General features: G+C 38.1%; 2 protein-coding genes and 1 long non-coding RNA gene across 4 annotated transcripts; 1 reads left to right on the top strand and 2 right to left on the bottom strand.

Annotated features, from left to right (window-relative positions):
• Positions 1–573: 573 nt before the first annotated feature.
• Positions 574–8,197, top strand: LOC132098675 (neuritin-like protein). Its single transcript, XM_059504786.1, has 3 exons — positions 574–928; positions 7,677–7,818; positions 7,900–8,197. Exons 1-3 carry the CDS (start codon positions 895–897, stop codon positions 8,195–8,197), a joined length of 474 nt encoding a protein of 157 aa, XP_059360769.1. The 5' UTR covers positions 574–894.
• Positions 8,198–12,242: 4,045 nt separating this feature from the next.
• LOC132097270 (proto-oncogene Mas-like) lies at positions 12,243–20,842 on the bottom strand. Of its 2 annotated transcripts, XM_059502904.1 has the most exons (4): positions 19,641–20,842; positions 19,388–19,443; positions 17,449–18,506; positions 12,243–12,397 (listed from the first exon to the last, which is right to left on the bottom strand). In XM_059502904.1, exon 3 carries the CDS (start codon positions 18,476–18,478, stop codon positions 17,480–17,482), a length of 999 nt encoding a protein of 332 aa, XP_059358887.1. In that variant the 5' UTR covers positions 18,479–18,506; positions 19,388–19,443; positions 19,641–20,842; the 3' UTR covers positions 12,243–12,397; positions 17,449–17,479. The 2 variants fall into 2 exon arrangements, with proteins under 2 accessions (XP_059358887.1, XP_059358881.1); XM_059502898.1 differs by lacking the exon at positions 12,243–12,397 and having other exon boundaries at positions 17,179–18,506.
• On the bottom strand, positions 12,657–15,759 carry LOC132097264 (uncharacterized). Its single transcript, XR_009422714.1, has 3 exons — positions 15,068–15,759; positions 14,756–14,811; positions 12,657–13,859 (listed from the first exon to the last, which is right to left on the bottom strand). It is a non-coding gene; the product is annotated as an uncharacterized LOC132097264 (long non-coding RNA).
• Positions 20,843–23,846: the final 3,004 nt, after the last annotated feature.

Genomic DNA, 23,846 nt, shown 5'->3' with positions numbered 1-23,846 from the left:
GAATTTGGTATGCAGTGTGGTTAGGTTCATAGGAAAACAATACAAAAATGACTATAGCTTAATCAGTGTACAATGATGGAATTAAATATTAATACAATGGCACTTGGCTGTCTATTGTTGCATAGTAGCCTACCGACTTACCATATTACTAGCCTATTTCATGTAGGCTACAAACCATTTACATAGTTGCTTAGTTAAAGTAGGCTACTTCAATTATTCCATGTCCAAAAACACAGTAGAATAGATTAATACTAGGAAAACAGTAACAGATTCAGTGACAGAGAAAATGAAAGAGGAACTGATAGTAATGGCTTTATATAAAATGTCGTAATCCGTCTTTATTCCCCTCTCCCTTTAGTTTTACGCAATGACATAATCCAAGCCTGTCAATCAGACAGAGGCTTGTCAACTGTGTGTCAGTGTGTGTATTAGAAAGTACCATGCTGGAATTAAAATGACAGTCCTACTGTTTTTTTTTCTTTCTCCATCTGTTTGTATATTGTGCGTGAATGTGACAGAGAGAGAGTGTGTGAGAGAGAGAGACAGAGAGACAAAAAGCAAATACGCTAAGCTATATAGAACCATTGTCACGGGAGGTATATCCTTCTCTGATATGACGAAGAGTGTAGCCGGAAATTATCTTTAATCCCACAGTTCCCTCCCCTCCCATTTTTACAATCAGATGTCACCGCCCCCGTTTATCCATCATTCTCAACAGTTGGCCTTAAAATTGCAGTTTTTTAAATCTGAAACAAGGAGGTGAATGGGACATCAAGGACGGTGCATGGGACCTCAAAAATGTCTGGATAATTTGTACATGAATGTGTGTTAAAGTGTAAACATTTAGGTTCTCCAGTGAGTGTGGTCAGTTCAGATTTCTGTCTGTTCCACGAAATGCATCTGCTGCTGATCATTTCATTCTGCCTCAGTGAGTAAAAGTTTATTTTATCATCAAACTTATGTTTTGTGTGTAATAACACACAAACACACACACACACACACACACACACACACACACACACACACACATATTGTTTAAGGTATGTTTTATTTTTAATTTTATAAACATTTATGTTTAGATTAATCCATAAAAAATATATTTTATGTGCGGTTTTTAAATTCTTAGGTCTGTTTTTGTTTTTGAATAGATTTGAATTAGTGGCCACAGTCATAGGGCATAGTGTACTGTTACTGTACATACCTTAAAAATAACACCCAAAAAGAAAGACAATTTATTTTTATTTTTTTTAGATTTAGAAATTGCTGATGTTGCTGTAGCTAATGTTTCTGAACTATTAAATGTATGAGTAGTATCTTTTATATTTCTCTGTTAAAAATAAACATGCCAAGTAGTGGAGAGAAATGGGATAAATGGAGATTTGTCATTTCGAGCTGTTCTGCAGCGAGATTAAATGTCATTTTTACTCTGCGTCTAATCCCTAGATTAATCCATGTGACGTATGACAACATCTAACAGTATAGACACACATAAACATAAAGATACAATAGAATGTTGCCACAATAATATTGTAGAGTTGCAGCAGACACGTCAGCTGACATTTCTGTCAGTTTATGCCATATGCCAATCTAATAATTGTAGAAATTTAAGTGCATTTGCAGGTATCAACATTGCAGCCCTGAGGGGTATTATTTTTCACTGCCTACATTGTATTCTGTATCATTAGATCCATAAGCTATATTAAATTTGAACAAGTATTATGTCTTATATCTGAACATTTGTACATAACATAATCCAAAATTGTACATCTGTAAATAAGTTCTTAAACCGTACACAGTGGCGGTTCTACACGGAGGCCTCGGGAGGCCCGTGCCTCTGTAGACATGTCCCTGGCCACCCCTGTGGCCACCCCCGTGCTGAAAAAAAAAAAAGTAATATGATTTTACACGCGAGCGCCAAAAGTGGAACTAATGTAACGCAACGTTCTACATGGGTAAATTAGTGCCCAAAAACTTAGGAACTTAATCATATTCAGGGATGCAAACATCGTGGTTTTCGGCGCCTCCCATTTCCCTTTCATAGGTCACTTCGATGCTGCGGTGACGTCACCCTATGGGAACACACCTCGGTGTGACGAATGTCTGAAGCCCTATACCATCCCGCCAATCCTATTGGCCAAATAGCGCTTGGCACCGCCCTACGAATGCGTACACATCGTATACCTGAGTGCTGCGCGCTATTTCGCTCAGATTTCATTCCTTCAGGAAAGCGAATCATCTGTGCCCTAAGGAAACCATCTCGCGTTCTCAGCGTTTTTTTTTTCTTCGAGCAGTGTTCAACTCCTCTTCGCGGACGCGATGAGTCAATGAAAGGTAAGAGCCGTATAATGGGTTTATCACGAGGAGGCAGTCATGAGAGGTTCGTTAGCAGCCTCTCTACATGTTCTCTCCGTGATAGCCTACGGCTATAGTAAAAAAAGAAAAAAAGAATCTGCGCTCTGGAGTGTATTTTCTATAGGTCGCCTCACGTCTAACCCCCACCGTTACGCTTCTGCGGTCGCCGAGGCGCTGCACGAGGCGGTGGTTTGGGGGATTTGTGCGGTTTTGACTATGAATACATTAATGCACTGGAGTTTTTCCACTTTGCTCGCTCTTCCCGACTCGAGCGTGTTAATCAGCAGATTTGCTTTTTCAAACTATGTTTGTCCACCGCGGCTTCGGACTCAGAGTAGGCTCTGGCCAGCACATGCGGTTCTCTCCCTCCGAGCGGACAGGAGAAACGCACCTCCCTTTCCTCAGTGAGCTGTTGAATGTGGTTACCCGCGTGGTGGATAAACTATCCCCCCCGTGAGCCGCTACCCTTCTTCACGGACCTCCACCAAGAGGTTTCAAGGTCCTGGAAGCAGCCTTAATCAGCGCACGTCATGAACGCCGCGGGTTTCGCCACCATTGCTGACATGGCGGACTGCTGTTATACAGCAATGCCGCTGTGGACAAACTCTCTAGCCGAACGGATCGAGCCGAACTCGGCCGCGGCCTAAAGTCTCGCCGAAGGCGTGTCCAGTCATATCTAATCTCGGCAAATTTACTTCACTTATGGTGGTTCTTAACGAGAAAGATATTACAACCGGAGGCTGTGAAAAAGCTGCGGGGGCAACAGATTTGGGGCTAAATGCTACCAAACATACTGCCCGAGCAGTGAACCGTTCTATGACGGGGATGTTAACGGTCGAGCGCCACCTTGGCTAATCTCGCCGACATTACAAAAACCTGAGTTGGACGACAAAACCCTCTCGTCCTCAATCCCCATGCTCTAACATTGACTGTCTCGCAGCAAAGGCACCTCGAGCATCATTGGATTGAGCTATCATTTGAGCGCCCCCTCAGACACACTGCACAATCCAGCCTTCAGAGTTTGAGGGACGGCACAAGAGTGGCGTGACCCAATGTTCATTTTGTTGGATTTAATTCTGCCGTGGATACACTTCAGGATTAGACACAACGAAACATAGTGACTTTTACACATGCGCTTTCCTTGCTTACGGACGCTGTGAGCTTTCCGTGCTCGGACGTTAATGCATGTGGGAACGCTGCAGGCGGAAGCTTGGAAACCACTACGTTTTATGGGCCGCAGGGTAGCGCTTGCCCAGCATTTTCACTATGGGTGTTACGCACAATTCGTCACGGATACACCATTCAGTTAAGAAAGGCCCGCCTTTTTGCCGTGGAAATCTCCCATGGTTGTTAACCAAATCGTGGTGCTGCGGCAGGAGCATCTCTGCGGGCTATACAAGTAGACCCCTCTCAGATTTGCTTTAGAGGGCAAAGCGTATCAAGACTGTGTTCTTCTTTCGGCTTAGCCTTGGCTCATCGAGTATTTTCGAAATGCATGGACGCAGTTCTGGCCCTGTTGCGGCTCCAGGGCGTTCGTGTATTGAATTGCCTGGACGATTGGCTGGTGTTAAGCACAATCGCAGACTCAAGCACACTCCCATCGGGATCTTGTGCTGAATCATCTAAACAGCCTTGGCTTATGCACAAATTTCTAGAAGAGTGTTTTAATTCCCTCTCAGCGGATAACCTTCTGGAATAAACTTGGAATCAAGCAAGACTATCTCTCCCGCGCGCTCAGTCTCTCGCGTCATGCGTGCGTCACTTCAAAGTGGGTTGCACAGTGATGGTGAGTTTGTGCCTCAGACTTTTAGGTCTAATGGCAGCGGCATCCCCTGTAATCCATCTGGGCTTACTTCATATGCGCCCCTTTCAGTGGTGGACGACAAGCCGGAACATTTCACCCCATTGTCTTCCGCATCGGATGATTTCGGTGACACGGAGGTGTGTTATGTCAATAAGACAATGGATGTCAACCGAATTCCTTCTAGCTGGAGTTCGGCTGGGGATTTGTGCTTCCCGAGAGACTGTCACGACGGACGCGTCTTTGACCGGTTGGGGAGCTGTTTGTCAAGGGCGCTCAGCTCACGGAGTATGGACGGCGACACAACGCAGTTGGCATATAAACAGGTTGGAATTACTGGCGGTTTTTCTAGCTCTCCAGTATTTCTCGAATCTGCTGATCGGCCGTCATGTACTACTCAGGTCAGACAACATAGCGGTTGTGTCGTATCTGAATCATCAAGGAGGATTACGCTCTCGCCCCCTGTGCAGGCTGGCGAGATATATTCTTCTTTGGTCTCAGAACAGATTTCTGTCGATCCGAGCGGTTCATGTCCCCGGACGTTTGAACTTCGGAGTGGATTTGCTATGCAGACAGACTCTGGAGCAGGGGGAATGGAGGTTGCACCCCCAAACGGTGAGCCTTTTATGGCAAATATTTGGAGAAGCAAGAGTGGACTTATTTGCGTCGAGTATGACTACGCATTGCCCGCTGTGGTTCTCCCTATGCCCTCCATCGCCCCTAGGCTTGGATGCGTTAGCTCACAATTGGCCCAGAAGCAGCTTGTATGCTTTCCCCCCGATTCGTCTATTCCAGCTGTGTTATCCAGGATACGGCTGGACAGAGTGGAGCAGCTGCTGCTGGTGGCTCCGTGGTGGCCCACACAGCCGTGGTTTGCGGACCTGATCAGTCTGTTAGCGGGCTCTCCATGGAGATTCCCCTCAGACAGGACTTACTATCGCAAGCACAGGGAATGATTTGACACCAAGGCCAGATCTATGGAAGCTGTGGGTGTGGCCTCTGAGCGGAGTGAGTTAATATGTCCCGGTCTTTCTGTTGAAACCACCGAGGCTATAATGAATTCTAGGGCAGCTTCTACGAGACGCTTATATGCTTTCAAATGGAAACTGTTTACGACCTGGTGTGGAATTCGTAATTGGATCCGGTTTACTGCCCAGTGGCTTCAGTACTGGAGTTCCTTCAAGACCATTTCTCTGATGGAGTAACGCCAGCCACTCTGAAAGTTTACGTGGCAGCCATTTCAGCTAACCACGTATATATAGATGGTGCTTAAGTGGGCCGTCATCCGCTGGTCTCTCATTTTATACAAGGTGCGCGACGGCTGAGGCCTTTCCGCCCTGTGCGAGTTCCTTCATGGGACTTATCCATTGTGTTGCAAGGTTTATCAGGGCATCCGTTTGAGCCCTTTGAAACTATACCGGATAGAATCCTGACTAAAGACAGTTCTTCTTGTGGCTTTATCCTCCCTCAAGAGAGTTGGGGATTTATAGGCTTTTTCTGTTCCGCCCTCGTGCATGGATTTTGCACCAGGCTCTGTGAAAGTATTGCTGCGACCGAGGCCTAATTATGTCCCCAGGTCGCTTCGAACCCTTTTCACTTTCAACAAGTGGTCCTGGAGGCTTTACCCCCTGCAGAGGCGGGGTCAGGAGATCTGAGTCTTTGCCCTGTCAGAGCGCTGAAGACTTATGTTGATCGAACAGCTCCATGGCGTGAGTCCGACCAGCTTGTCTGTTAGGACACAAAATAGAGGCCATGCTGTCACAAAGCAGCGCATGTCCCATTGGCTGGTGGAGACTACATCTTTAGCCTATGAGGCGCGCGGACTCGCTTCGCCCTTAGGAGTTAGAGCTTATTCCACGAGAGCAGTGGCTTCATCACAAGCTTTCTCAGTGGTTCTTCTATATATGATGTCTGTGCTGCGGCAGGATGTTCCTCAAAGAGCACTTTTGTCAAGTTTTACAGTCTGGATGTGAGGATGGCTCCTGGCTCCCGGGTTCTGTCCGCTTGGGCAGATGCTTTCCTTGGATTCCAACTATCAGGTACGTCAGGCGTGATGGTATAGGGTTCCCATACGGTGACGTCACCGCACCATCGAAGTGGCCTCTGAAAGGGAACATCTCGGTTACGTATGTAACCACGGTTCCCTGAATAGGGAACGAGATGCTGCGGTCCCGGCCGTTCCGTACCTTGATAGCATTTCTTCAGTTAATGAAATCTGAGCGAAATAGCGCGCGGTACTCAGGTATACGATGCGTACGCATGTGTAGGGCGGTGCCAAGCGCTATTTGGCCTATAGGATTGGCGAGATGGTATAGGGCTTCAGACATTCGTCACACCGAGGGGTGTTCCCATACGGTGACTTCACCGCAGCATTTCGTTCCCTATTCAGGGAACCGTGGTTACATACGTAACCGAGATGTTTTTTCACATCATTTTGGGTGACTTGTGTCTGATTATAATTTCTCAAAGTCATCTGAAGCAATTCCATAGCTTAATGTTATGGACAGAAGACTATTTACATCATTAAATTAAAGTTTACGGAAACCTTGTTTTCCCTCCTCTGCGGCTGTCAATCATTCTCCATTCAGTATTCAAATAGCGCGCACCTCGTCCATTTACAGCAGGATGCATGGTAAATGCATCCAATATTATATACTCACATTATAATGCTTGATCTGTACATAAAAAGGCTGTGGATTTGCATAAAATGACTTTATTTTGTGTATTTGTATTTTATGTTTGTTGCTGTTTTTAAAAGACTCGCTTGTGCCTGTTAGATCACACACGTTTTCAAAGCCGTAGACTTTTAAAATCACTTTGTGAGCTCAGTTTTGAAGCGTTTCATATTATCATGGTTTTGTGCACTGAAAGATTATTAAAAGCTTATTATATTTTTAGCCTGCACAATACATTTAAAATAAGCATAATTTAATTGTATATTATTTCTGTGTAGTGTAGTGTAAGCATTATAAATATATACACTTCTGAATTCTTGACATTCAAATATTAAATTGTGAAATGTATGACTGCCTGATTGAATTTTATAAGAGTACTAATAGTAATTTGTTTTTATTAACATGTTTAGATTGTGTAAAATTACTGTGTAGATTTTTTCAAGAATTACTTTTTGTATTTATTTGCATTGCATTTAAATAAAATATGTTGCCATTTTTAATGTGCCCCTCTGGTTAAACACTGGCCCCTCCTTGGCCCCCCTAGTAAAATTTGTCTAGATCAGTGACTTTGTCACTGATCGTACACCTGTAAATAACATTTTTGTACATTCATAAATCTTTTATATATATATATTTAAAATATTTTTTAATGCATTGCATTATGTTTAAATGTTCGTCTTTTTAAATAATATTGTGTTATTTCCCATTTTTATTGCCAAATTTCTGTGTCTACTATGACTGTACTTATAGATGCTCCTGTCACCAAGGCAAATTCCTTGTGTGTGTAAACATATCAGACAATAGAAGTCTTTTTGATTCTGAACTGCTTACTTTTTTTCCCCTCTCAGGTATCTGTTCTTCTGTGCTGAGTGCAGCAGTAATACATCCATGTAGTTCTGTATACAGAGGCTTTGCTGAGTGTCTGGTCACTTTGGGTGATAGTGTAAGCTCCAAGACTGATAACCCACAGGACATCAACTCCATTTGCAAGTGAGCCACGTTCACACACAAATACACCCCCCACCGAATACAAATTTTTATCTCAATGCATTGCACTTTTCACATCTGCAGGTCATGGGATGCTTTCCAGGTGTGTGTGAGTGGTGTCTTGTTGAGCTGCCGAGGTGATGCAGCAGAAATTTGGGAATCTTTGAGGGCGGAGTCCCGGAAAACAGCGTTTGCTGGTAACCTCTACGACATGTGTGCTGGTCGTACTGAAGCTGCAACTGCAACTGCAACCACACCTCTGGTTCCCAACACTGACCAAACCAACCAGGAAACACTCAAAGGACTCGCTCATTCTGTTAGCCACTCAGTCAGTAAAGAGCTGCTCCAGATATGCCTCTCTCTTCTCCTGCTGCTTTTGTAACACTCGTCCTACAGTCTACGTGTTCACTATGTCTCGGACCAGATCAGAAGTCTAGGTTCGCTCTTGAGCCAGTGTTGCAGCAAGACAAGGGAAATAATCACAAAAGACAGGTTTGTAGTTGAAAGGTAAGTAGTTTTTCTTTTATACTCAAAGGGTAAGTCTTTTTCTTATACACTTGTATTAGTTTGTGTAACGTTGGAGAAAACCAACAAACAAAGGGGAAAACAAAAAAACAAAAAAAAAACAAACAAAATGACAGCTTCAATAACAAATTCACAAAAGAAACCTCTTGAAATAAATCCCTTGGAATTAAAGATGTTTTACTCAAATTATGACTCCTTGTGCGTTATTTATTTCTATAATTAGATATTTAGTTAATTAATTCTAGTTCACTCAATTTAGCTGCTCTAATGCCTTAGCTGGATAGCTATCCACTTTCAAACAACCCTGCTTCTTATTTTCACATAAATGGTAAACAAAGTGTATGTTCAATACCAAAATGTTAAATTGTTCAACTCAATACCCTTTGTATTCACTCTTTTTTTTTTAGAAAATTTCAATAAGAGATGGAAAAATAAAAAAAATACAAACAAAACAGCAATAGAGATAATTTCAGATAAACGTCCAATGAATGACACACCAAATCAGAATCAGAAATGACTCAAACAATTAAATAGGACATTAGCTCAGTTCAGTATCCGTCCTGTTTCAATGTTCAGTTAAAGAATTGCAGATAGGCAACTCTGAGATGAAACAAGTGAGAGGAAGAAAAAAAAAAAACCTTCTTGTTCACAGTTGCAATAACGTCCAGGGAAGGAAAAAATGATACGTGTGGTCCTACCACTTTGATGAAACATGAAATTGTCCAAGTTCAGGAAAAACCAGGTTGGCTCGCCAGTTTCCACCAATGTTGAGCACTCCTCGTTGATGGCAGAAACAGTTCTAACTCAGAACTCCTCGTTCACTTTCAAAGAGAGATATCAAGGACCGGAAACACAGAAAATATAGAGAAGGAAAAAAAAAAACCCAACCTTGCAAAGACAAGGCAGAAAAAAGATAATTAATTACAATTAATTCTCTTTAAACAGCATTTACACTTCAAATGGCAATTATCACAACAAATTCTTCAAAATTAATATATATACACACATTTACTAGTGCTTATACCCTTTTCAACCCTAATAGAAACAACTATGGGCTAAAAATGAAAAAATGTGACGTCTTAAAATGACGTGCACTCAATTAGCTTTTATAGCTCGTTCCACATGGCTAGCAAAACTCCACGTGAGCTGCGTTACACACATTACACTCATGACGTCAACAAATGTGCATAAAACATTTTTTAGCAGCAAATAAACTCTTAATTTACCACTTAAATCACATTTTCTAAGTATATTTCACAAGAATTATACAGATCAGTACCATTTAAGACCACAAAAGACTGAACAATACACAAACTATGACTAATTAAGGTAGTTTATGAACTCACTTACCAAGAATCAAGTGCTAATGATTAGAAATAATCCCAGATGAATTAAGAAAATCTTTTCGAACGCCGTTTTCGTCGGATGAATCAGCTCAACTTCTCGTTTAATCCTTGGATTCAATACAAATGCAATGACAACTATTTAAACAACTCTTTCCTGTCAACTATGTCAATAATGGTCCTGATTTCAGTTATTGATCTAGGTTTTCTCACTTACTTTAATTTCACAACTGCAAATGAATCCGCATCACCGCTTCAGCAGCCATTTCACTTTTTCTCCGTGACGAGACTCACTTCTCTAACCCGCGCTAGAAATGATGACGCAACCCACTCAGGGCGGAGCTAACCCGAATGGTTCAACTTATTTATTTTTCTAGTCTGTTACATTTATTGTTATTTATTGAGCAATATTTAATTTCTTAAACATTAAAATAAAGTAATTAAATATTTATATGAAAATCGTTCTTTTCTTTTTGTTTCATAGGTTCGATATGAGTAATAGTAACCTTGGTTACACTTTGGTTGTAACCTATCCATTTAACATAGCTGGACTTATGCCAGTGACACTTTTACAGGCACATATCTGCATGCAGACTTATCTTGGTACATTTTATTTAATTTCATGTGTAATTTAATGTGTAGGCTCTTTGGTAAGATATTCAGTGCACTTATGTATGTATTATGTAAATTTACAAAATATTTGATATAAAAATCTGTGATATTCTGTACTCAAATCTAACGGTTTGGTACAGGATTTAGTATCTATATCTTGTGTCAAATGACCATAATTATGTAATATTAGATATAATTATATATATAAGTTTCTTGAATTATTAGCAAAATACATTTATAATATCGGCAATACATTTCAAAGCAATATTAATATTTTTATTTATTTATTTTATTTGTATTATTTTATTTAAATGACTAATATGATTTGGTGTTTTAAAGTTAAACACAATTGATAATCAGGTAGTCGTCAAATTTAAATACACATCCAAGGTTTGTGCTGGAGGGCCCCCAGGGTTGGGAAGCACTACAATATAGTTTCATCCATTAGTTCAACCATAAAAAATCAATCAGAAAAGTCTTTCTGTTTTTCGCTGGCTTTGGGGAATCATCCCCTGCCTCTGACTGACTGGTGAAGGCAGGACTCTGCTGCTTGAGGTTCTCTTTGTGGAGACATTAATAATAAGCATTAATAAGCACTGACTGAGGTCAGTGAAATAAACTTGTAACAGCTTTTGATTCTGTGCCATCACCAGAGATGATCTGCATTTTTGGATGGATCACACTCTGAAAAATGTAAGAAGTAAATCACCACAACTTTGCCATTAAATTTAATCACAATGTTTCATCACAATTTAGGAAATGTTATCATGTTAATTATATACTGAATGCTTTTTCACCAAGTGTTATTTAAGTATCATTGAGATACTGTTATAATATTTATTAATATGTAAAATTTGTATTTTTTTCAAGGAACATTTTTTTGTGTTTTTAGTTTTAGGTAATTGTAATAACCCTGCTTTTACCTGTGATGTTGTTGGAAATATCAGGCTATTTTCTTAATCTTCAAGGTCTGGAGGATCCAAGGGAGAAATCGGGAACATCAAAACTGTTTGCAATTAAATGTTATACAAAGTTGTGGTTTAAATCAAATATACAGTGCAAGGAAATTCTATTAATTGTAAAAACAAATGGAAGTGATATTGATTTGAGCAATCGTGTAAGTACTCACATCAGTTGTTAATGCTGGTCCTAGTCTAAAACGCTCTGATATGACTGTAATGGTTTTGTGTGGACACTCGTTTTCTGGTACTTTTCCTCTTTTGTCTTCAGTCCCCGGGTTGTTGATTTGCCAGTCTGTTTCTGGTCAAATAAAGGATGGAGAATCTGTTCTGAACCTGTCTGCTGTCTCTCTGGTTTTGACTGGTTGGATTGATTTTGATCAAGTGTTGTTTGTATAATCTGTTCCTCATCAGATGCAGGTTTGAATATGTAGTCCATCTCTGATGCTAATGGATCAGTTTGTTCTTGCTCTGTTTTTGAGGAGACACTCTCTGCAGTGGCTGATGTTTCAGCTTGAGGGCTCTGATCCTCAGTAACAGGACTTGGGAGGCTCAGGGGGAGGAGACAAGTAGGTTTAGGTATATATAAGGTGGGAGGAGTTGGATCTGGATTCAACCACACCCCCTGGATCTTGTGTTCTGCAGTGAGGACCATCTCGATTTTAACAGAGTTTTGGGTTAAGGATACAATATAGGGGATATTGAAGTATGAGCATATTTATGACAGTATCTAATTTTGAGGTTGCAATAGCTAATTGCTTAACCTTTAATCACAATATATTTGCTTAAGTGTTTTCACAATATTGGGATAAGTTGAAAAAAAAAAGTGTTGTCATAAAACATTCAATGACTTTTGTTAATATAACAAAAAGAACTGGACATTTAAATACAATAAAGGGATAGACTACACAAAAATGTATAAAATAAACAAATGTTTCAAACAGATGAATGTGCAAAAAAATTATAAAGAACATTAATAAATGCACAAATACAAGTGTTTTGTAGATGTTGCCACAGTTCTTCTGGATCCTGCCTCAGTTTTTCCTTTTTTTTCATGTTATCCCAGATGGATTGGATGTTGGTGAGATCAGATCCCTGTGTGGAGCACTTGCTGTAGTCAGACTCATTGTGCATACAAAAAACCTCACTGGATTATTACAATTAATTTCTAATATAAGTATTTCATATATGATATAAACCTATATGTTCATATATCCAAATGAACACAGTCAGTTAAGTATTAAGTGAAAGTAAACAGTTTAGAAAATATTGGATGTTTGTCAATATAACGGTCTGTGCATTTCTTATGTTAGTAATGTTAAACAACAAAAGAAAAATTATCTTAACTTAGTAACTTCTGTAGCTTTAATACTGTAGGTATGTTTGTATATTCATAGTTTTCACAAGCACTTTAAAGTACTATTTAGGTCATAATGTATCTTTGTAGCCTAATGGTCTCTTTGAGGGCTAAGCCCCCCTCAGAATGAAATCCTAGAAAATATATGAATAAATTAAATTCTTATTAGAGTTGAACAAAACCACTCATTAGTGACACTCACTCAGATTCTAACTCAGTAGTTTCTCTGTATGTTATTATACTGATTCATTACACATTACATTCATTACACCAATTCACATATTATACTCACCCCTCCTAGATAAAGAATTTGAGGAGTTTTCTATCTGATTTTCATGTAGCTTTTCACAACATAAACATTTAAACATGCTGTTAGCATCTCTCCTTAAGAAAACATACAGAAAAGAGTCAGCGAGTGGATTTAAATACACCAAGATTCCTGACACTGATAATAAATAACCACTAAGTCTTAGACCCTGTTCAAAGGAAAACATCATAATAATGCTTTGGACAATGACTGGCATAAACAACACAGTGTAATTAAAAAGTACAAGGGCCAGAATCCCCAAAATCTTCTTCTGTTCATTAGGGGTTATTGCTACGGAATGAGACAGTGCCTTCCATGATCCCACAAAGGAAAACATAACCAGTGGATATGGTACCAATAGAACAAATGCAATTACCAAAAATGCATGTGCAATATTCCCGTGAAGTGCAATAATCACATCAATCACATTTATTCCACATGATATTGCCCAAACCAACAAACATATCAGAGCCAAATTTTTTGAAGTATTATGAAGTCGGTACCAAACAGGGTATTTGATCATTATGTATCTTTCCACAGATATACACACCATGAAGCCAACATTAACTATTATGCTCAAGGAATAAATGTAGTAGATGAGTGCAATAACAACACTGAATGTACAAAAATTTAAGATAGGTCTGAAACAAATCTGAATGACATCAGTGATAAAGAGGTTTACGATAAATACAGGAACAGGATGGTTAGGGCTGATCAGACGGCACAATCCATAGAATGCCAAGGACATGACAAGAAACTCAACGGAGAAAATAATCCATATAACCACAGTTTCAAATGTGGATCCACAAAGTATTTTTTCTAGAAATGTCAAATTCAATTAATCAATTTGCCATGGAAATTGGCTTATTTCCAGCTGGAATGTCCTATTGGTTGATGTTCCAGTATAAACCATTTCTTGTGTCTTGGATGGACACTGGATGCTAAAATGGCGACAAAACGAAGTAATGTTTTAAATAAATAATTAAATTTTTTGTTCTGTTATCATAGTTTCTCATAGAGTCTTTATAGTTTAAATTCAATTGATGCAACATTTTAAAACAAATTAAATATTAATGTAGTTTATTCACAATAGTTTGTATCCCACATTTTCTGTTGTTGTTCTTTTCCACTTTTTCCACAACTTGAATTTTCTGAAAATTTCCTCTATCCTTCATCATTCTGTGAATTTAGGAAGCCCCCTGAGAATTTACACAATCTCAGTGGATAAAAGAAGCAGATAAATACTGTCCACAGATTCTGTCAATTTCATTTAAATGTCAGCCAGTCTTAAGGAAAATGCAGTTTGTGAAATTAAAGGGATTCACCTTCAAGTTGTTACAGATCTATAAGACCCATTCTTCTGTTTAAGACAAATGAAGATATTTTGAAGAATGTTGGTAACCAAACAGTTTCTGGTTCCCTTTGAATTCTACAGTATGTTTGATGAGGAAAGAAATGTACTACACAATTATGAATATCCATTTAACACCAGTCCACAGATGAATGCCATCAAGTCCACCTTTACAAATCTTTATCTTCAGCTATTGTTTTAAATATTTCATTATTAATTTATGGCAGAAATAAACATTAATAATGGAAATATACAGTCCATAAATGTGCTTTGTGTCAATAGTTTAGATTAAAAATCAATTTCGATAATAGTTTTAATGTTAAAAATATGAAAACTTGTGAAACGGATTAGAGGAGCTTCATTAAACACAAAAAATATAGAATTATAAGTAGGAATAAGAAAAAACAAAGTAAACAAATCAAACTTACAGTGTTTAAAAATACAATGTACATTTATAGAGCAAAATAAAAACTTGTCCAGACATACCTCCTGTGGTGATTATTTGTCCTATCAGTTTTTGTGAAAGTGACACTTCTATTGAGCTGAAATACATGAAAGATTTTTTTCTACCCACTCATCATATAATCATTTATTTATTTCCTAATAAAAGACAGTATGAAATATAAAAATTCTTGAAAGCTATATATATTCCTTTACAACACAAAGCAAAATCATTCCATAATCCGACTGTAACATTTACATAACTAATACCCTAAAAATTAAATTAATCTGAAAAATAATTCCCAAGACAATGCACAATGACTGTGCAAACATAAAAAGCATGTGAAACGGGTTTACCTGACAATGAGCTGCTTCTGCTGGTTTATTATGGTAGAAAGTAACAGATGAAGAGACAACGCAGAGAGGGAGGAGCCACTAACACTTAACCAGATCCATCCACCATTAGCTCTGCATTTTCATCCTATCATCATGCAATCAGATTAATATTTGGCTAGCATTTCCTGAAACTCAATTATGCTCATAGGGATTGACAGAAAATGTTGTTACATTTAAAATGTGAATAATGGGGAGTACTCAGTAAAGTGGTTAAATTTGTTAAATAGTTTCATGTGCTGTCTTTGATATTGACACAAATGGAACTTAAAACACACATTAAAGGCGATCAAAATTGTTATTTTTGCTCTAACGGTTAAAATTCAGGACTTCTCAATCACCACCATAACCACCATTTCAGATGAAGATGCACACACAACTGTCTTCACATCTCACATCTCTCATTTTAAGTTGTAGGTGGGAGCGAGTGAATGATCAGTGCTCTCTTCCACCCTCAAAACCCATGACTGAAGGGCAAGACACTGAACCCGCAGTTGTTCCCCAGGCGCTGGATCTATGGCTGCCCACTGCTCTGGGTGTGTGTTCACTTCTAACTGCTTTGTGTATACACTTGGATGGGTTAAATGCACCAATTCCGAGTATGGGTTACCATACTTATAAAAAAAAATTGGGGGGGTCGTGGCTTAGTGGTTAGAGCATTTGATTTCTAACCCTAAGATTGTGGGTTTGACTCCTGGGCCAGCAATACCATGACTTAGGTGCCCTTGAGCAAGGCATCAAACCCACGACTGCTCCTTGGGTGCCGCAGCATAAATGGCTGCCCACTGCTCCTGGTGTGTGTGTACATTGGATGGGTTAAATGCGGAGTACAAATTTTGAGTATGGGTCACCATACTTGGCTGTATGTCACTTTCACTTTTCACTCAATTTTGTAAGAAAGAAAAATGTGACAGAGTGACTTGTCCCTATTGGTTAGCGCAGTACACACACACCACCTGTTGTCCCACAATAAACATATTTAAAACTGAATCATAAATTGAATCTAGCTTGCGCTCGTTGTTGTACATGGAAACAGCTCTGGGAGGACGACAGCCATTGAGCTCGGATGTGACACACACTTTGTGTTAGCTTCTCAAGAGGCAGAGCGATCTTTTTCTGGCAGGTGGCAGGCCTCTACTGGATCCTACAGAAACCACTCTCTATCTGTGCTGGTAGACCAATTGATGGATTTACAAATAGTCCACAACCAGAGATGACTGAGGAAATTATTTTGGGAAAACTACTGTACTATTTTTATATGTAATATATGCAGCAATGTACTATAATAAATTATATTATTACATTTAGCAGACGCTTTATCCAAAGCAACTTACAGTGCATTCAGGCTAACATTTTTTTTTACCTAACATGTGTTCCCTGGGAATCAAACCAACAACCTTTTGCACTGCTAATGCAATGCTCCCCCACTGAGCCACATATTATATCAGAACATGTAACTTATTATATTGATACTGAGAGGACAAGTATGTGCTTTTTATTGCAGTATATTAGTGGTGAAAAATTAGGCCTGTTTCTGGAAACGACACTACCCAAATATAGGTTTGTAAACCTCTAATTTAATCAGCTTTTAATGAAGACACATTGAGTGGAATATAAATTCTCACTTATTGATTTTATCAGTAGCCCCTCACTGCAGAACACAAGATCCAGGGAGCGTAGTTGTATCCACATCTAGGGCGTGAAGATAGGTTTAGGGGTGGAAGTGGCTGGGTTTAGGGGTCAGGGGGAGGAGACAATTAGGTTTAGGTATATATAAGGTGGGAGGAGTTGGATCTGGATCAAACCACACTCCCTGGATCTTGTGTTCTGCAGTGAGGACCATCCCGATTTTAACAGAGTTGTGGGCTAAGGATACAATAAGGATATAAAAGTACAAATACATATGTGCATATTATGACAGTATCAAATTTTTATGTTGCGATAGCTAATTGCTTAAGCTTTAATCACAGTGTTTTCACGATATTGGGATAAGTTGAAAAAAAAGTGATGTCATAACACATTTAATGACTTTTTTAATATAACAAAAGAACTGGACATCTAAATACGCTAAAGGAATAGGCTAAACAAAAATTTATTAAATAAATGTTTCAAACAGATTAAAGTGCAAAAGAATTATAAAGAACAATAGGTAGCCTAATAGTACAATACTGTCTCATTAGTTAATGCACAAATACAAGTGTTTTGTAGATGTTGCCACAGTTCTTCTGGATCCTGCCTCAGTTTTTCCTTTTTTTTCATGTTATCCCAGATGGATTGGATGTTGGTAAGATCAAATCCCTGTGTGGAGCACTTGCTGTAGTCAGACTCATTGTGCATACAAAAACCTCACTGGATTATTACAATTAATTTCTACAATTAGTTGAAATTACAATTAGATTGTAACTCAGTTGGTTCTCTGTATGCTATTATACTGATTTGCACTTCACCCCTCCTAGATAAAGAATTTGAGGAGTTTTCTATCTGATTTTCATGTAGCTTCTCACAACATAAACATTTAAACATGCTGTTAGCATCTCTCCTTAAGAAAACATACAGAAAAGAGTCAGCGAGTGGATTTAAATACACCAAGATTCCTGACACTGATAATAAATAACCACTAAGTCTTAGACCCTGTTCAAAGGAAAACATCATAATAATGCTTTGGACAATGACTGGCATAAACAACACAGTGTAATTAAAAAGTACAAGGGCCAGAATCCCCAAAATCTTCTTCTGTTCATTAGGGGTTATTGCTACGGAATGAGACAGTGCCTTCCATGATCCCACAAAGGAAAACACAACCAGTGGATATGGTACCAATAGAACAAATGCACTTTTGAAAAATGCATGTGCCATATTCCCGTGAAGTGCAATAATCACATCAATCACATTTATTCCACATGATATTGCCCAAACCAACAAACATATCAGAGCCAAATTTTTTGAAGTATTATGAAGTCGGTACCAAACAGGGTATTTGATCATTATGTATCTTTCCACAGATATACACACCATGAAGCCAACATTAACTATTATGCTCAAGGAATAAATGTAGTAGATGAGTGCAATAACAACACTGAATGTACAAAAATTTAAGATGGGTCTGAAACAAATCTGAATGACATCAGTGATAAAGAGGTTTACGATAAATACAGGAACAGGATGGTTAGGGCTGATCAGACGGCACAATCCATAGAATGCCAAGGACATGACAAGAAACTCAACGGAGAAAATAATCCATATAACCACAGTTTCAAATGTGGATCCACAAAGTATTTTTTCTAGAAATGTCAAATTCAATTCATCAATTTGCCATGGAAATTGGCTTATTTCCAGCTGGAATGTCCTATTGGTTGATGTTCCAGTATAAACCATTTCTTGTGTCTTGGATGGACACTGGATGCTAAAATGGCGACAAAACGAAGTAATGTTTTAAATAAATAATTGAATTTTTTGTTCTGTTATCATAGTTTCTCATAGAGTCTTTATAGTTTAAATTTCAATTGATGCAACATTTTAAAACAAATTAATTATTAATGTAGTTTATTCACAATAGTTTGTATCCCACATTTTTTGTTGTTGTTGTTGTTGTAATTTTCTGAAAATTTCCTCTATCCTTCATCATTCTGTGAATTTAGGAAGCCCCCTGAGAATTTACACAATCTCAGTGGATAAAAGAAGCAGATAAATACTGTCCACAGATTCTGTCAATTTCATTTAAATGTCAGCCAGTCTTAAGGAAAATGCAGTTTGTGAAATTAAAGGGATTCACCTTCAAGTTGTTACAGATCTATAAGACCCATTCTTCTGTTTAAGACAAATGAAGATATTTTGAAGAATGTTGGTAACCAAACAGTTTCTGGTTCCCTTTGAATTCTACAGTATGTTTGATGAGGAAAGAAATGTACTACACAATTATGAATATCCATTTAACACCAGTCCACAGATGAATGCCATCAAGTCCACCTTTACAAATCTTTATCTTCAGCTATTGTTTTAAATATTTCATTATTAATTTATGGCAGAAATAAACATTAATAATGGAAATATACAGTCCATAAATGTGCTTTGTGTCAATAGTTTAGATTAAAAATCAATTTCGATAATAGTTTTAATGTTAAAAATATGAAAACTTGTGAAACGGATTAGAGGAGCTTCATTAAACACAAAAAATATAGAATTATAAGTAGGAATAAGAAAAAACAAAGTAAACAAATCAAACTTACAGTGTTTAAAAATACAATGTACATTTATAGAGCAAAATAAAAACTTGTCCAGACATACCTCCTGTGGTGATTATTTGTCCTATCAGTTTTTGTGAAAGTGACACTTCTATTGAGCTGAAATACATGAAAGATTTTTTTCTACCCACTCATCATAGAATCACTAATTTATTTCCCAATAAAAGACAGTTTAAAATATTACAATTCTTGAAAGATATTTATATTCATTTACAACACAAAGCAAAATCATTGCATAATCAATAGACAATGCACAATGACTGTGCAAACATAAAAAGCATGTGAAACGGGTTTACCTGACAATGAGCTGCTTCTGCTGGTTTATTATGGTAGAAAGTAACAGATGAAGAGACAACGCAGAGAGGGAGGAGCCACTAACACTTAACCAGATCCATCCACCATTAGCTCTGCATTTTCATCCTATCATCATGCAATCAGATTAATATTTGGCTAGCATTTCCTGAAACTCAATTATGCTCATAGGGATTGACAGAAAATGTTGTTACATTTAAAATGTGAATAATGGGGAGTACTCAGTAAAGTGGTTAAATTTGTTAAATAGTTTCATGTGCTGTCTTTGATATTGACACAAATGGAACTTAAAACACACATTAAAGGCGATCAAAATTGTTATTTTTGCTCTAACGGTTAAAATTCAGTGCTTCTCAATCAAATGTTTGTTAGTTTTAACACAACAGCTTATGGATTGAAGGGCTACACCTGATTTTCACACAGCTTTTTACAACCCAAAACTCTAAACATGAGATTAGCATCCATCCTTATGAAAACATACAGCAAAGAGTCAGCAAGTGGTTTTAAATACATCATGATTCCTGACACTGAATGTAAACAATCATAGTAGCTACTTATTCCATGCTTAAAGGATACTGCAAAAATTATCTTTTGCACAATGCTTGGTAGGAACAACACAGTGTAATTGAGAAGTACAAGAGCCAGAATCATCAAAATACTCTTTCTTTCATCAGGGGTGACTGCGACCGAATGAGACAGTGCCTTCCACGAACCCACGAAGGAAAACACAACCAGTGGATAAGGTAACAAAAAAATAAATAGACTCAGAAGAAATGCAAGTTCCACATCTACTGCAAGTGCAATAATCACATCCATCACCATAAATCCACAGAGTGTTGCCCAAACTAAAAAGCATATCAGAACTAAATTCCTACACGAATGATGAAGACGGTACCAAACAGGGTATTAGATCATTATGTATCTTTCCATTGAGATACAGACCATGAAGCCAATGTTAACTACTATGCTCAGGATATAAACATGAAATACAAAAAAGAATACATTCTTTTTTTAGATTAAATGTACAAAAATTCAGAACAGGCTTGACACAAATCTGTATGATCTCAGAAACAAACAGATTTATGATGAATAAAGGGACAGCATGGTTAGACCTAAGCAGACAACACAATCCATAGAGTGCCAGACAAATGACAGCAAACTCAATGGAGAAAATAATCCAGATAACCACCATTTCAGTTAAAGATGCACACACAACTGTCTTTTTTATGTGTGTTTTGTGTTGTATTATAATCTTGTGATATTATTTATTAATTTTGACCAAAGTTCTTCTTAATTTGCCACTGGCACTGCAGAATGCCCTGCACTAAGATAATTATTATTAATTCAGTAAACAAATAGACAACTGAACAGTGATTCACTTGCCAATTAAATACGTTAACCATATTGTTATCCCATACACTTTGAAACACATATAATCAAACCTTAATTGTTGTGATTTAGATTTCCGTCTGTCCTGTCAGTTTTTGTGATACTCCTAGACCTGAAAAAAATAACAAGAATATGCATAATTGCCATTATAAAATAATCCATTAATATAATCAGTAGAAAATACTGAAAAAAAACAAAAACAAAAAGTCTAAGAATTGAATAATGAGCTTGCAGGTAAGAAAGAACAATGGAAAGGTTTTTACCTCACACAGAGGCTGTTGGCTGATATGGTTGGCAGTAAATGATGAAGAAACAACATTACAGAGAAAGGGAGGAGTTTTTAATGCTTAATTGCCTCAATAGGTTATGCATTTTAGTTAATATGGGAGAGTACTAAGAGTAATAGTTGGCTAAAATGTCCTGAAATACAATTATGATAACTCTGGATTACAAAAATGAATAATGATGAGTGGCTGGTAAAATGGCTAACTTGGCTGTGTATGGAATCACTTCTGTGACGGTTTAAGATAAAGGAAAAAGTGATCTTTGTACATCTCAGAGGTTACGAATGTACTTATGATGTACTTCTGGTGTGTCCAGACTGAAAGTAGCTCTGTGTAGATTTGTTTTTATGTTGAAATCTAAATTATCACCATATATTTCTGACATTATCTACCATACTAATTTGATATTGCTCGCTTTTTAATCTAAAACACAGGTGCAGCCATTAGCATTCCATTAGCCTGTTAGCTTGTTATTTGTGACCATTTATTATTCTCTCTCTCCTGCTTTGTTCTTCACGAGTTCATCAAACAACTGTGGTAAGCTGGAACCAAACTTTAATTGAGGATAGTAAGAATGTGAGGGCATTACATACGGCTTTGGATGCAACTATCTTAGCAAGTCCAATACATTGTTCAGTTCCGGTTGCAGAGCCCCCGCAGCAGGGTGACTGGGTGACTGTGAGGTGGCGTAGTCGCGGGACAAAACACCACTCTTCGTTCCGATTAAAACTTTAAACATGGGACTTCCGGCATGCAGTTGAGTGAGTGAGGCGCGCCCGGGAGTTGCTCCGTAAATTTTATTTCTTTTCAATAGTAAACGGGAACATTACATATTCATAATAATTTAAGACCGCGTATACAACGCTGGAGAGCATTTGATTGTGTGCTGTAGCCTGTTATTTCCGTTGCTATGCCTAAATCTAAACGTGCTTCTCCCGATCCCGATGAAGCTGACGAAGTTGGCAACATGGCCTTGGTTGCTTCAGGTTTAACGCCTGCTCTTTTAAAAGAGATGCTTACCAAAACAATTCGTGAGGAAATCGCATCTCTAAGGACTGAGTTTCTCACTGAAATATGCGCCTCCACAGCTACCCTCCAAGCTACTATTTCCAGTCATGGCTCCAAAATTAAAGACATTGAAACATCAATGAACAGCGTGGACGAAAGGCTCGACGTTTTAGAGCGCAAATGTCAGTCCCTGGAAAGAGATAACGAGGAGCTAAAGAGTAAGATGGAGGATCTGGAAAACCGCTTGCGTCGGAACAATCTTCGTATATTAGGTATCCCAGAGAATGTTGAAACGTCCAAACCCTCTCAGTTCATGGCATCCTTCTTCACAGTTTTTTTCGGGGATAAATTACCTCAGACGCCGGAGATTGAGCACGCACATCAGTCCCTCGCACCTAAACCATGATCGAGCACACCACCGAGACCCATGATTGTACGCTTTCTTCATTTCCAAACCAGGGAAGAAATTTTACGGTTGTCACGCGAGCATGGAGAGTTGCGCTACAAGGAATGCAAGATTTTGATTTTTCCTGATTTTTCTGTGTAACTCAAGAAACGACATGATCAGTTTAAAGCAGTCAAGGCAGAATTACATGAAGCTGGTGTCAAATTCAAGATGCTGTATCCCTGCAGACTTCTACTTTCATTCAACGGCGAATCGCACAGCTTTGACAGTCCCAAAGCTGTGTCTACGTTCATTGTCACCGTTGTTAAACCTAGGCAGTCAAGCAAAGTAGCTGCTGTGGACGCAGGTAAATAACCTGTATTGGACAAGGTTCTACTCGGAGTATAAGCCCTATCTGAGCCAGATATACGGCCTGATTAGTAGTGGTACTGTAGTACTGCGCTGTAGCAGACTTTATGGACTTTTTGCATTATAAACATGTACAGACCATGCATCTTTTATTATTATTATTTTGCTATGCAGTCTGTGAACCTTTTGTTCCCGTTTTATTTATATATTTACAATCTGTTGCGGAGCTGTATCCGAAAGTTCAGCGGAGAGAAGGTTTGTGTGTTGTATTATGGGTGATGTTTTTTTCTTCTTTTCTTTTTTCTCTTCTTCCTTGTTTTTTTTTTCTTTTCTTACACGTCATTTCATATTTGTCAAGACGAAAGCCGTATTCATGTTTTTTTTTTCATTTATATATTTTTTGTGGTGCCTATTATAACCAATGACCACTAAGTTAAGCAAGGCTGGGGATTCATGTGTAAATTTTACCAGTTGGAATGTCAAAGGTTTAAAAAATGTAATTAAACTTAACAAGGTCTTATCACATTTAGAACATTTAAATACTCATATTGGTTTTTTGCAAGAGACCCACTTAAAAAACCCAGATCATGCCAGACTTTGTAAGAAATGGATTGGTCACGTATTTCATTCTAAATTTCTCAGTAAATCTAGAGGGGTGGCAATTATTATCAATAAATGTATACCATTTTCTCCCTCAAAAACTTTAGTTGATTCCGGTGGTAGATATATTATTGTGTAAGGCCTTCTTTATGGTT

Source organism: Carassius carassius, chromosome 2 (assembly GCF_963082965.1).
Source record: "Carassius carassius chromosome 2, fCarCar2.1, whole genome shotgun sequence".
Classification (NCBI taxonomy): Eukaryota; Metazoa; Chordata; class Actinopteri; order Cypriniformes; family Cyprinidae; genus Carassius; species Carassius carassius.
The sequence above is the reverse complement of the archived record's forward strand: the minus strand, read 5'-3'. Positions and strand labels throughout refer to the sequence as shown.